The sequence below is a fragment of the Carcharodon carcharias genome, chromosome 9 (assembly GCF_017639515.1).
Source record: "Carcharodon carcharias isolate sCarCar2 chromosome 9, sCarCar2.pri, whole genome shotgun sequence".
NCBI lineage: Eukaryota > Metazoa > Chordata > Chondrichthyes > Lamniformes > Lamnidae > Carcharodon > Carcharodon carcharias.
Window position 1 is genome coordinate 67,595,561 of NC_054475.1, and position 13,122 is coordinate 67,608,682.

At 45.3% G+C, this 13,122-nt stretch overlaps 1 protein-coding gene across 1 annotated transcript in view; it reads right to left on the reverse strand.

The window, feature by feature from the left end:
- Window positions 1-388: 388 nt before the first annotated feature.
- Window positions 389-13,122, reverse strand: part of mybpha (myosin binding protein Ha) — an 86,563-nt gene continuing 73,829 nt past the window's right edge. Inside the window, exons 10-11 of the mRNA XM_041196464.1 lie at window positions 8,846-8,899; window positions 389-654 (exon numbers count right to left, since the gene is read on the reverse strand). Coding sequence (XP_041052398.1) covers window positions 8,880-8,899 — 20 coding nt within the window. The 3' untranslated portion in view covers window positions 389-654; window positions 8,846-8,879. The remainder of the gene's footprint in view (window positions 655-8,845; window positions 8,900-13,122) is intronic.

Here is a 13,122-nt window from a genome sequence, read left to right on the forward strand (position 1 = left end):
GCCCTCTGAGATCTCTGCGCTTCTCCAGTTCCAGCTTCTTGAAAATCCTGTTTCCTTGTTTCACCACTGGCAGCCGTGTCTTCAGTGTCAAGGACCTAAGCTCTTGAATTCCCTCCCTAAACCTCTCTACGTTTCTGTTCTCAACTCCTTTAGGACACTCCTTAAAACCTACCTCTTTGACCAAACTTTTGGTTATCTGCCCTAATACTTCTGTAGCTCAGCATCAAATTTTGTGTGAAAATTGTCCCTGTGATTTCTTTGGGATATGTTATTATGCTAAAGGTGTTATATAAATGCAAGTTGTTGTTGTCTGACCTACTTTACTGTCCAGCCTCTGCCAAATATGTGTTGTGAGCAGTTTTTTTAATGAAATAACCACACGTACAGACCTGTGTATAGTTTTTATTTGCACAGTGTCAAGTTTCAATGTCACTCCTCTACTAATGTCACACATGATTTCAAATATTATTATTTCAGGGGAAGAGACATACGAAGGAAAGGAAAATTTACCCGCTGTGCGGCTTACAGTGGGATTCACAGATACATAAAGCTTTCAATAAATGTTAACTAAATTTCAGCTGAGTTCAGCACAGAGGACAGCTGGAGTCTGTCCTTCAAGTCTACGAGGCACGAGGGCAATGACGTTAAACGCATCTGTGATGAACAAAAAAAAATACAGGTCAGGCCTAAACATATCGAGATGGAATCTTACAATGAGCCAGCTGAAACGAACACAGGTCAGGTTGCACACTCTTAGCTCTCTTCTTAAAGGGGCCCCTTCTGCTTCACAAAGCTGCAGGCTATGATGGTGGTGTTGAGATGCTCAAGATTGAGTATAGGCTTGTCACATGCTCACGTGGCGTCCCTTTAAATCCACTCCCCCAGAACAACCGGGTCTGAGGCCCATGGAGGACAGTTAGAGGGGAAAATGCTGCCTTTTGGCACATCTATTTATAATGGGCATAGTGAGAGGTGGACCTCTTCATAAGAGACATAAGAATGGAGCTTTCTGTAGGCAACACAGTGAGGCATCATTGTGAACTGAGGAGGAGAGTGCAGAAATCCAAAAGGGCATAGACAGCTTGGTGGAATGGGCAGACAGGTAGCAGATGAAATTTAATGCAGAGAAATGTGAAGTGATTCATTTTGATAGGAAGAACACGAAGGGACAATATAAAAGAAAGGGGGTGCAGGAGCAGAGGGACCTGGGTGTCTATATGCATAAATCATTGAAGGTGACAGGACAGGCTGAGAGATAAAAACAAAAAAACTGCGGATGCTGGAAATCCAAAACCAAAACAGAATTACCTGGAAAAACTCAGCAGGTCTGGCAGCATCGGCGGAGAAGAAAAGAGTTGACGTTTCGAGTCCTCATGACCCTTCGACAGAACTTGAGTGAGTCCAAGAAAGACGTGAAATATAAGCTGGTTTAAGGTGTGTGGTGGGGGGGGGGGGAGGTGGGGGCAAGAGAGAGAGAGAGAAGTGGAGGGGGTTGGTGTGGTTGTAGGGACAAACAAGCAGTGACAGGCTGAGAGAGTGGTTAATAAAGCATACTGCATCCAGGGCTTTATTAATAGGGGCATTGGGAACAAGAGTGAGGAGGTTATGTTGAACTTGTGTAAGACACTAGTTCGGCCTCAACTAGAGCATTGTGTCCAGTTCTGGGCACCGCATTTTAGGAAAGATGTGAAGGCATTAGAGAGAATGCAGAAAAGATTCAGGAGAATGGTTCCAGGGATGAGGAACTTCTGTTATGAAGAAAGATTGGAGAAGTTGGGACTGTTTTTCTTGAAGAGAAGATTAGAAGGAAATATGATCGAGATTTTTAAATTCATAAGAGGCTTGGACAGAGTAGATAGGGAAAAGCTGTCCCCACTCATGAAATGACTGAGAATGAGAGGGCACAGATTTAAAGTAATTGGCAAATGAAGCAAAAATGATATGAGAAAGCAAGTGGTTCGGGTCTGTAATGCACTGCCTGAGAGTGTGGTAGAGACAGGGTCAATTGAAGCAGTCAAAGGGGAATTAGACTGCTATTTGGAAAGGAAGAATGTGCAGGATTATGGGGTGAAGGGAAGAGAATGGCACGAGGTGAATTGCTCATTGGGAGAGTTGGTGCAGATGCAATGGGCCGAATGGCCTCCTAGGCTTCAGACAATTCTGTGATCCACCACTTCGTGGGGAACCGGTTGAGGATCTACCTATATATGTGGGGTTCCATTCATCTATAAATAGGGGAAATAGTGATGTTCCACCTCTTTATAGGGGAGGGTTTGTCTGTTTACAGAAGACACAAGAGTGTCCGCCTGTTTATTCTGAACATTGCAATGCTCCTCCTGTTTATACAGAACACTGAAGGTGATTTTGGGCAAAAGGTGAAACAGGTACTAAATGGGTGCTGTGCTAAGAAGACATATCTGTTTAAAAGTCTGGTTGTAGCCCACAGTTCTGGGGCAAATTGGTTCTTGCCATGATAGGAACATGCCTGGAGAATCTAAAACAAAGACCTGGACATTTGGCACTCAAGCACTGATTAGAAGAAATTGAAGGAATTGAGTTTGGAGCTTTCATACATGCACTTCCACTGAAGGTGTGGAGACTATTGGCTGGGAGAGAATTAGAATCACAGAATTATTTCAGTGCAGGAGGCCATTCGGCCCATTGTGTCTGTACCAGCTCTCTGAATGAGCAATTCGCTTCTTTAAAATTTATTCACGGGATGTGGGCTTCGCTGGCTGGGCCAATATTTATTGTCCATCCCTAATTGTCCTTGAGAAGGTGGCAGTGAGCTGTCTTCTTGAACCGTTGCAGTCCATGTGGTGTAGGTACACCCACAGTGCTGTTAGGAAGGGAGTTCCAGAATTTTGACCCAGCGACAGTGAAAGAATGGCTGATATATTTCCAAGTCAGGATGGTGAGTGACTTGGAGTGGAACTTCCAGGTGGTGGTGTTCCCATCTATCTGCTGCCCTTGTCCTTCTAGGTGGTAGTGGTCATGGGTTTGGAAGGTGCTGTCTAAGGAGCCTTGGTGAGTTCCTGCAGTGCATCTTGTAGATGGTACACACTGCTGCCACTGTGTGTCGGTAGTGGAGGGAGTGAATGTTTTTGGAAGGGGTGCCAATCAGGTGGCTGCTTTGTCCCATTCACCTTTGAGCCAATCCAATGTTTTCTCCCTGTAACCTTGCACATTCTTAATTTTCAGATAAGTCTAATTCCCTTTTGAATGCTTCAATTGAACCTGCCTCCAACACACTCTAAGGCAGTGCATTCCAAACCCTAACCACTTGCTGTGTGCAAAAGTATTTTCCTCATAACACTTTTCCTCATATCACTTTCTTTTTTGCCAATTACTTTCAATCTGTGCCCTCTTGTTCTAGATCCTTTAACCAATGGGAACCGTTTCTCTCTATCTACTCTGTCCAGGCCCCTCATGATTTTGAACACTTCCAACAAATCTCCCCTCAGCCTTCTCTCCTCCAAGGAAAACAGTTTGCACTTCTCCAATTTATCTTCATAACTGAAGTTCCTCATCCCAGGAGCCATACTCCTGAATCTTTTCAGCATTCTCTTTAACGCCTTCACATCTTTCCTAAAAGTGGCGCCCAGAACTAGAAGCAATACTCCAGCTGGGGTCAAACTAGTGCCTCACACAAGTTCAACATAACCTCCTTGCTCTTTTACTCTATGCTCCTATTATTAAAGCCTAGGATACTGTATGCTTTATTAACTGCGCTCTCTACCTGTCCTGCCACCTTCAATGACTTATGCACATATGCACCCAGGTCTCTCTGCTCCTGCACACCCTTTAGTTGTACTTTTTATTTTACATTGTCTGCCCATGTTCTTCCTACCAAAATGAATCACTTCACATTTCTCTGCATTGAACTTCATCTGCCAATTGTCTGCCCATTCCACAAACTTGTCTAGGTCCTATTGAAATTCTACATGATCCTCCTCACTGTTCACAATGCTTCCAAGTTTCATATCATCTACAAATTTTGAAATTGTGCCCTTTACACCAAGGTCTAGGTCATTAACATATATCAGGAAGAGCAAGAGTCCCAATACTGACCCCTGGGAACTCCCCTACAAACCTTTCTCCAGCCCAGAAAACATCCATTAACCACTACTCTCAAATATAAAAGCAAAACACTGCAGATGGTGGAGATGTGAAATAAAAACAGATAGTGCAGAAAAAACTCTGCAAGATTGGCAGCATCTGTGGAAAGATAAACAGAGTTAATGTTTTGAGTTAATGTTTCGAGCCCAATATGACTCTTCAGAACTAACCACTACCCTCTATTTCATGTCACTCAAGCCAATTTCCTGTCCATGTTGCTACCACCCCTTTTATTCCATGAATTATAACTTTGTTCACAAGTCTGTTGTGAGGCACTGTGTCAAAAGGCTTTTTGAAGTCCATGTACACCACATCAACAACATTGCCCTCATCAACCCTCTCTGTTACCTCCTCAAAAAACACCAAGTTAATTAAACATGATTTTCCTTTAAGAATTCCATATTGGCTTTTCTTAATTAACCCACATTTGTCCATATGACTATTAATTTGTCCTGAATTATTGTATCTAGAATTTTTCCCACCACTAAGTTAAATTGATTGGTCTGTAGTTGCTGGGCTTATCTTTACACCCTTTTTTTGAACCAACATTTGCAATTCTCCAGTCCTCTGGCATCACCCCTGAGTCTAAGAAAGTCTGGAAAATTATGGCCAGTGCCTTGACAATTTACACTCTCACTTCCCTCAGTATCCTTGATAATCAATGATGGAGGATGTATCAGGGCTGAGAGAGGGCATTCAGGTTCTTTGATGTGGGACAGGAGATCCTGGTGGAGGAGGCAGACAAGAGGATGGATATCCTCTATGTCCAGGCTGAGTGGTTGGGGGCCGGGGGGTGGGGGGGGGGGGGGGGGGGGGGTGGGTGGGCCGGGGGGGGGGGGGGTGCTGCTGCGGGGCATAGACAGAACTAGTGCAGACGACCTGGGAAGATATCACTGAAGAGGTGATAGCCAGGAGCACTGTTCCCAGGACATTGCTCTGGATGCTGGAAATCTTGCCACTGGTTCTGGTTCTTTTGCCAGTTACTTAAACCTGTGTTCTGTGGTACAAGAAAGTTAATGAAATAATTGGAAGTGGTCAAGGTAAAAATCCATCTTCTAATCACACTGCTCATTAACTGTATCACAACAATCATTGATACCTCAACACACTTCATCCCCCATCTAATATACACTGACATTCACACACCAGGTCTCCCATTTAATATATAGTGACATTCAAACATCATACAATACTGCATCCTTCCCAGTCCGTCACCAAACTCTAAATCCTCAAGACATCCCTCTATCTTCGACCTGCCCCTCTATCCTCGACATGACCCTCCATCCTTGACACTACCCTCCATCCTCAACACAACCTATCAGTTTTCAGACAAACTCTCCACTGCATCAAGCATTGGATTTAAGGCACCTTGAGAATGCTGGTCGAGGAACTGGTGTGGGAATCATGGAGAAGAAATATGCTGGTTTCTCTCCAAATAGAAGCATTCCTATGACAGTGAGAGTCATTTAGGGTGAAACACATGTACCCACTGAGGAGATGGAGTGAAATGAGACCAAATGGAGCTTGGAAATGAGAGGTTGGAGCATTAGGGATCTCCACACCTCAGGCAGCTCTCATAGACTTCAAAGAAATGAAGCAGAACACATACACAGGCACACACAAAAAACAGACACACACACACACATGCACACACACACACATATACACACACAAACATAGAACTTCATTTACAATCACCACTCTTTCATTTCCAGGGAAAGATAGCACATAATGAATGGCAGCAGGAGCTGTCTTGTGGGGGGTAGGGCTGGCCATAATTAGAAGGGGAGCTGGAGACCCTGTGGCCACAGACAGAGCCAGGGGCATCTCATTGAAGGTATGAGGCCATTGGAGCTTCCTGGCAGAGTCACAACTATTCCTGATCCCTAATGCCCCAACCTCTCCTCACTTCCAACTCCATATGGTCTCATTACACTCCATCTCCTCAGGGGGTACATGTGTTTCACCCTAAATCCTGCTCCCCCCTTCCCCCTCCCCACCCGGGCGTCAGCATCACAGCTTCCCAGGAGGAAGATACACCTCGCCCTGTGAAACAGGTTCAGGAAGAGCAACAGCCACTTCGCCTCCCCCTCCCCCACCCCAACCAGAAGAAGAAAAGGAGGGGAGGGAGGGTGCGTACACTATGTCAATGACTCCCACTGCCACAGGATCCAGCTCAGAGAGCAACATACACAATTAGAGATTAGCTTAGAACAGGGTCCACACAGTGGAACGCACCTTGTGGGCAGCAGCCACACAAAGTAATAGGGACACCACAGGATCCATCTAACCAGGTGGCAAGGCATCATAGTAATCCTCCTGTATAGGAATCAGGTGAGAACCTTGCAGAACCAAGCTTCTGGAGAAGGTGGGGACAGGTGCTTTAAACTGAATGCTTGCTGCAGTGGAGGGTCTGTTTGAAAACTGACAGGTCGCGTCGAGGATGGAGTGTCATGTCGAGGATACAGGGGCAAGTTGAAGATAAAGGGATGTGTTGAGAAAGGAGAGTCATGTCGAAGTAGATGGTGGGTTATGTTGAGGAGGATGGAAGGTCGTGTCGAGGAGGATGGAGGGTTGTGCCGATGAAGGAGGGTATAGTTTAGGAGGATAGAGGGTGGTGTCAAGGAGGATGGAGGGTGATGTTTAAGAGGATGGAGGGTTGTGTCGAGGAAGATGGAGGGTGGGTCAAGAAAGATGGAGGAGGAGGAGGATGGAGGGTCATGTCGAGGAAGGAGGATCTAGTTGAGGAGGATGGAGGGTCATGTCGAGGAGTTTGGAGTGTGATGTTGAAGAGGGTGGAGGGTGGTGTCGAGAAAGATGGAGGGTATAGTTGAGGAGGATGGAGGGTTGTGCCAAGGAGGATGGAGGGTTGTGTCAAGGAAGGATGGGGGTTGAGTCAGAGGATAGAGGGTTGAGGAGGATGGAGGGTCGGGTTGAGGAGGGTGGAGGACCTGCCTCCTCCGTAGCCTGTGGCTGATCTGGAATCCCCCCTCTTAAGTGGGAGAGGCTGCTCGAGTCCGGCCTGTGACCTGTGAACCCGACATAGTGCAGCTTCTGATGACTGAGGTCACAGTTTCCAGTCAACGCAGCTTCCATGGATCGGGGAGCAGCTGCAGTAGAAGCTCAGGGAGCTACCATGCTGGAGCTGGCCTCCTCCATTCAAAGGGGCTGAAAGAATGTCTCCAATTCCCACACGTCTGTCCTCTAGCAGATCACGGGCCTGGCTGAACAGAGGTCCCGAGGTCATGGTGTGGGAATCATGGAGCTGGCACCTCATGGTCTCTCAGGATGGCAGCATTCCTGCTCCCTCTACCCCCTCCATCCCCCTCTATTGCCTGTCAGCTGGGTGACCAGGCTGCTGAAGCCCATGCTGGGATGGTGCAGTCTGAGAAGGGACTACCACAGCCCAGGGCCTCTCAAGGAGATCCCAGGAGGAGGACTCTTCAGATTCTTAGCGGGGCACCCATCTGAGCTGCTGCTGTGACTGGTGCTGCACTTTGTAGAAACACCGGACTAGGCAAAGCACTTCTAGAAAGTCACTAAGGGTCAGTGCGTGGGCCGAACAGTTTAATCTTTGTAAATGTTTTGTTACATAGTTTGTATGTATATAGAGAGTGATGATGGTAATTGTGTAGTGGGTACAATCAATGGTTTTATTGTGATATTCATGGGGAAAGTGTTAACAGGATTCAGTACAGATGCTGGACTGTGTGATGGACCCTCCATTTCGAAGGTATGGTAGCAGTGCTGCAATGTCTGATGGTGCAGATGTCTCTCAGAAGTGGTCTCCAATTTGGTGGTGACCTGGGTTCCTCCTTGGTGTGGGCCATCCACCCAGGACTCTATGGTGATCTCCCAGTGACCCTCATCTTCCTTGTCCCCTCCCTTCTCCTCCTGACAGAGAGATTGAATGACAGAGACATGGACTGTCAAAGGTTCTGATTGATAGAGACTGAGGGGAATTTTACAAAGTTTTAAAGGTCTGATAGTACAGATTGGGTAGCATGTGGCAAGTCACCATAAATGGAGCTCTCTTGTCTCCATGTCCTGTAGCAGCTAGTGCAGACCAGCCTGGCTGCATCCCCTCTTCCCATTCCTCCCCTAGAATAAAGGGGCTCCTAGCAAGATCCCCACGATCAACCATTCCCTTTTTCTTTGGTGACTTCTGCAAGGCCTCCAACAAGTGGAGGAGCACAGCACGCACTCTTTTTGGCTGAAATCTTTAGAAAATTTGCAAATGAATGTTGATAGAATGTCAGTGAAGTCTTGACAAAATGTCGCAGAAAGTCTCCTGAAATGTCTTAAATATCCTCTTCAGTTGATCTCCAGCAGCAAGTGAATGGTGAAATCTGGGCATGGTTTTAAGTAGTGCTCACAATCCTCAGCCATGAATTCCTGACTGCTGTTCAGCTGGTTGTTGCTTGGAGAGGTCAGTAATTGCTGCACTCAGTGGAAAAATGCTATGCAGCCTCTTCAATGACCTATGGTCAATCACTGCCTTAATGATTGTTGGGATGGCCATTCCTACCACATGCAATGCCTTTACTTAAAATAAATCTTTTGGTTATGATGTACTGTGTGACACCCTGGAGATGAGATCAAGTGAGAGATAAATGTCAATTCTTCCAATATTAAATTCCTGGGGACTGTTTGTTTCTCCACACTTATCGTGTCAAAAGTGAATCTGGGGGAGGATTCAGTATTGTAGAAAATATTGAAGCCTCACCTGTCCAGAGGGGCTGTTCCAATGGTTCCAATCTTCACTGGGGCACAGGGACAGCTGGAGGGAGCAAAGAACAACAGAATCAGAATGGAAAGAAAGAGAGAGAGAGAAATGGATAAAAGGAGGGAGCCATATAGGGAAAGAGACACGTAATCCAGGCTGACACTCTAGTGCAGTACTGAGGGAGTCAGAGGTGCCAGCTTTCTGATGGGATGTTAAGTTGAGGTCCCATATGCCCTCTCAGATGGACATATGGTCAGAAGGATTTATTCGAAAAACAGCAGGGAGTTCTTCCTGGTGCCTGGACCAATACCTAACTCCCCAACCAACACCAAAAATACATTAGTGCATTGCTGTTTGTGCGAGGTGCTTGAACAAATTGGCTGTCATGTTTCTCTTCATTACTAAAGTGGCTACACTTCAATCTACTTCATTGGTTGTAAAGCACTTGAGAAATTCTGAGGACGTGAACTATTCACATTTAGCACTGTGCCCCAACACTATACCTCTGCTCAAACATTGAACAACGAACCTGGTCAATTAGCTCTTGAGTTGTTGTGTCAACATGAGGGCCACCCAAAGCATGTGATTCTGCTGGTAAATTGACTCGTAAGGACAAGTGAGCTGAACAGGCTAGGAAGGCCCAGATGTTGAGTAGACCAAGATATGCCAGAGCACCAATAGGGGAATTGCAATTAACCTCTGCACCTCAGTGCTGGGGTTAGACAGGAGAGGTGAAGGACAGGAACGAGTTAGGTGGATTCTGATCAGAGTTAACCCCATGTCGGCCTAGGCTCTGGAATGAGATCAGGCCTTGGATTGGGCTCAGGATCAAAATTAGAATTGGGATTGTGCCAGGGATTGGGCCCAATATCTGACTTTGCACCAGGCTCAAGATCAGGCTCGGATTTGTGACTGAAAACAGGATCGGGCTCAGAGCTGAGCTATGACTTGAGCTTGGGATCAGGCTCAATTTCAGGATGAAGTTGGGATCAGGATTCAAATCGGGATCAGGCTCAGAATCGAGCTTAGTGCTCTACTGCCTGAGGTCTAACAATGTGCTGGAACGCTGAGTGGCTGCTTGGGAGAGTTAATGGTTAGGCCTACGTCATGTGACTGAAATATGGCAGGGGCAAGGTGTAAGGACAGCATTTGCTGGAGTAGTTGGGAGAGAGGAGTCACAGTGTGGCAAAGAGAGTCTGAGGCAGAGCTCTATGGAGGGAGCAAGTTTGAACCTGGCATCGCAGCTCATGTAATGTACAAACCAAAGTAGCAGTTTCCAGGTCAGATAGCAGCTTCTAATGGGCTGCTAATTCCTCTCAGTACATTCCCGATGGGATTTGGCTGAGGTTCTGGGATTATTTTAGAACAGAGCTGGGTCAGAACCAGCTGCTCCTGAACATGGTCTTGTGGTAAATGTCTTTGCACAGTAAACAATTCAGCACTGGCACAGCACCCAGATTCAAAGAGAAATGACTGGTATTTAGGAAATCAGAATTCATGCTCTTCATTATCATTCTCCCAAGGTCTGCTTCTGCCAATAGGGACATTCTGATCCTGTTAACTGACACGCTGAGTTATGAACAGCTATAAACTCACATGTAAAAATGCTTATTCACTTTGTAAACTTCTCCACAGGATGTTTGTGGAAGGTCACTTTCCCTGTGGTATGATGTTGAAAGTGCCACCTTGCTAGCGTATCTGCCAATTTGAATGTTGTCTGATTAAGGTGGGGAGGGTGTTGGGATCACAGAATTGTCTAAAGTGCAGAAGGAGGCCATTCAGCCCATTGTCTCTGCATCGGCTCTCCCAATCAGCAATTCACTTAGTGCCATTCTCCCCTTAATACTGCACATACTTCCTTTTCAGATAACAGTCTAATTCCCTTTTGAATGCTGTGATTGAACCTGCTTCCACCACACTGTCGGGCAGTGCATTCCAAACCTGAACCACTTGTTGTCTGAAAAAGTTTTTTCTCAAATTGCTTTTGCTTCTTTTGCCAATTGCTTTAATCTGTGCCCTCTCGTTCTTGATCCTTTCATGAGTGGGAACTGTTTCTCCCTACTCTGTCCAGGCCCCTTGTAATTTTGAATACCTCTATCAAATCACCTCTCTGCCTTCTCTTTTCTGAGAAAAACATTCGCAGCTTCAACAATCTATCTTCATAGCTGAAGTTCCTCATCCCTGGAACAATTCTCGTGAATGTTTTCAACAATCTCTCTAATGCCTTCACATCCTTCCGAAAGTGCAGTGTACAGAACTGGACATGATACTCCAGCTGAGGCCAGATAGTCTCTTACACAAGTTCAACATAACCTCCTTGCTCTTGTACTCCATGCCCCAATTAATAAAGCCTGGGATACTGTATGCTTTTTTAATTGCGCTGTCACCTTCAATGACTTATGTACATAAACACCTTGGTCCCTCTGCTCCTGCATGTCCTTTAGAATTGTACCCTTTATTTTATATTGTCTCTCCATATTCTTCCCCTCAAAATCATTCACTTCACATTTCTCTGCATTGAATTTCGTCTGCCACCTCTCTGCCCATTCCACCAACTTGTTTATGTTCCTTTATTTGTCCATTTACACCACATCAACAGCATCACCAACCTTCTCTGTTACCTCTTCAAAAAACTCCAAGCTAGTTAAATATGATTTTCCTTTATGAAATCCATATTGGCTTTCCTTAATTTGTCCATGTGGCTATTAATTTTTTCCCAAATTATTGGTTCTAAAAGTTTCTCCACTGCCGAAGTGAAACTGACTGGCCTGTAGTTGCTGGGCTTATCTTTAGACCTTTTTTTAACAAAGGTTTGTGAATATTTTGAACATTTACAATTCTCCAGCCCTCTGACACCATCCCTGTGCCTAAGGAAGACTAGAAAATTACGGCCAGTGCCTCTGCAATTTCCACCCTCACTTCCCTTGGTACCCTTGGATGCATCTCATCTGGTCCCAGTGCCTTATCAATGTACAGGTAGCCTATCAAATACTTCCTCCTTATCAATTGTAAACCCTCCAGAGCCTGATTTAACTCCTCTTTCACCATTACCTGGATAGCACCTTCTTTCTTGGTAAAAACAAATGCAAATTATTTAATCCCTCAGCTGTGCCCATTGTCTCCACCTGTAAATCCCCTTTTTGGCCCTTAATTGGCTCTATTCCTCCTTTTACCATCCTTTTGCTATATTTACCCCTATATAAGACTTTGGGATTCCCTTTTATGTTAGCTGCCAGTCTCCTTTCATACTCCCACTTTGCATCTCTTATTTGCTTTTTCACCTTCCCTCTGAACCTTTTATATTCAGCCTGGTTCTCAATTGTATTTTCTACCTGACATCTGTCATAGGCACACTTTTTCTTCTTTATCTCATTTCTATCACTGTTGTCATCAGGTTGCTCTGGATTTTTTATCCTACCTTTCCCTTTTGAGGGAATATACCCTGACTATGCATGAACCATCTCTTATTTGTAGGTACCCCTCTGAATAGTCTCTGTTTCAAGCACTTTTTGATGAGTCTATCCATTGTGAGATCTATGTTCTCCCAGAGTCATTACAGCACAGAAGGAGGTCATCCTGCTCATCAAGTCCATGCCAGTACTCTGTAAAGCAATCTAGTCAGTTCTATTCTCCTGCTGTATCCCCTAAACCCTGCAAGTTTATTTCAATCAAGGGCCCATCCATCTTCTTTTTGAAATCACTCACCATCTCTGCTTCCACCACCTTTGTCAGCAGTGTGTCCCAGGTTATTACCACTCACTGTGTAAAATAGTTCTCCCTCACATTCACCCGGCAACTCCTGCCCAAAAGCTTAAATTTGTCTCTTCTGGTCCTTGTACCATCAGCTAATGGGAATTGTTTTTTTTTATCTACCTTACCTAAACTTGTCGTGATCTTGTCCACCTCTATTAAATCTCTCCTCAATCTCCTTGGCTCCAAGGAGAACAATCCCAGCTTCTCCACTCTCACCTTGAAACTAAAATCTTTCAACCCTGGAACCATTCTGATAAATCTCCTCTGCACCTTCTCAAGGACCCTCACATCCTTCCTAAAGTCTGGTCACCAGAACTGGGCGCAATACTCGTGTTGTCACCAAAGCAGAGATTTATAAAAGTTCATCATAAATTCCCTGTTTTTGTACTGAATCATCATCATCATTGTCGGCTGTCCCTTCATTCGAGGATACTGTCTGTTCAGGGTCACAGATTTCTGCCATGGGTCTTCATGTGACTGAACAGGCCGATTCTTGACCCACATATCTTTGAGCACCTGGGGCA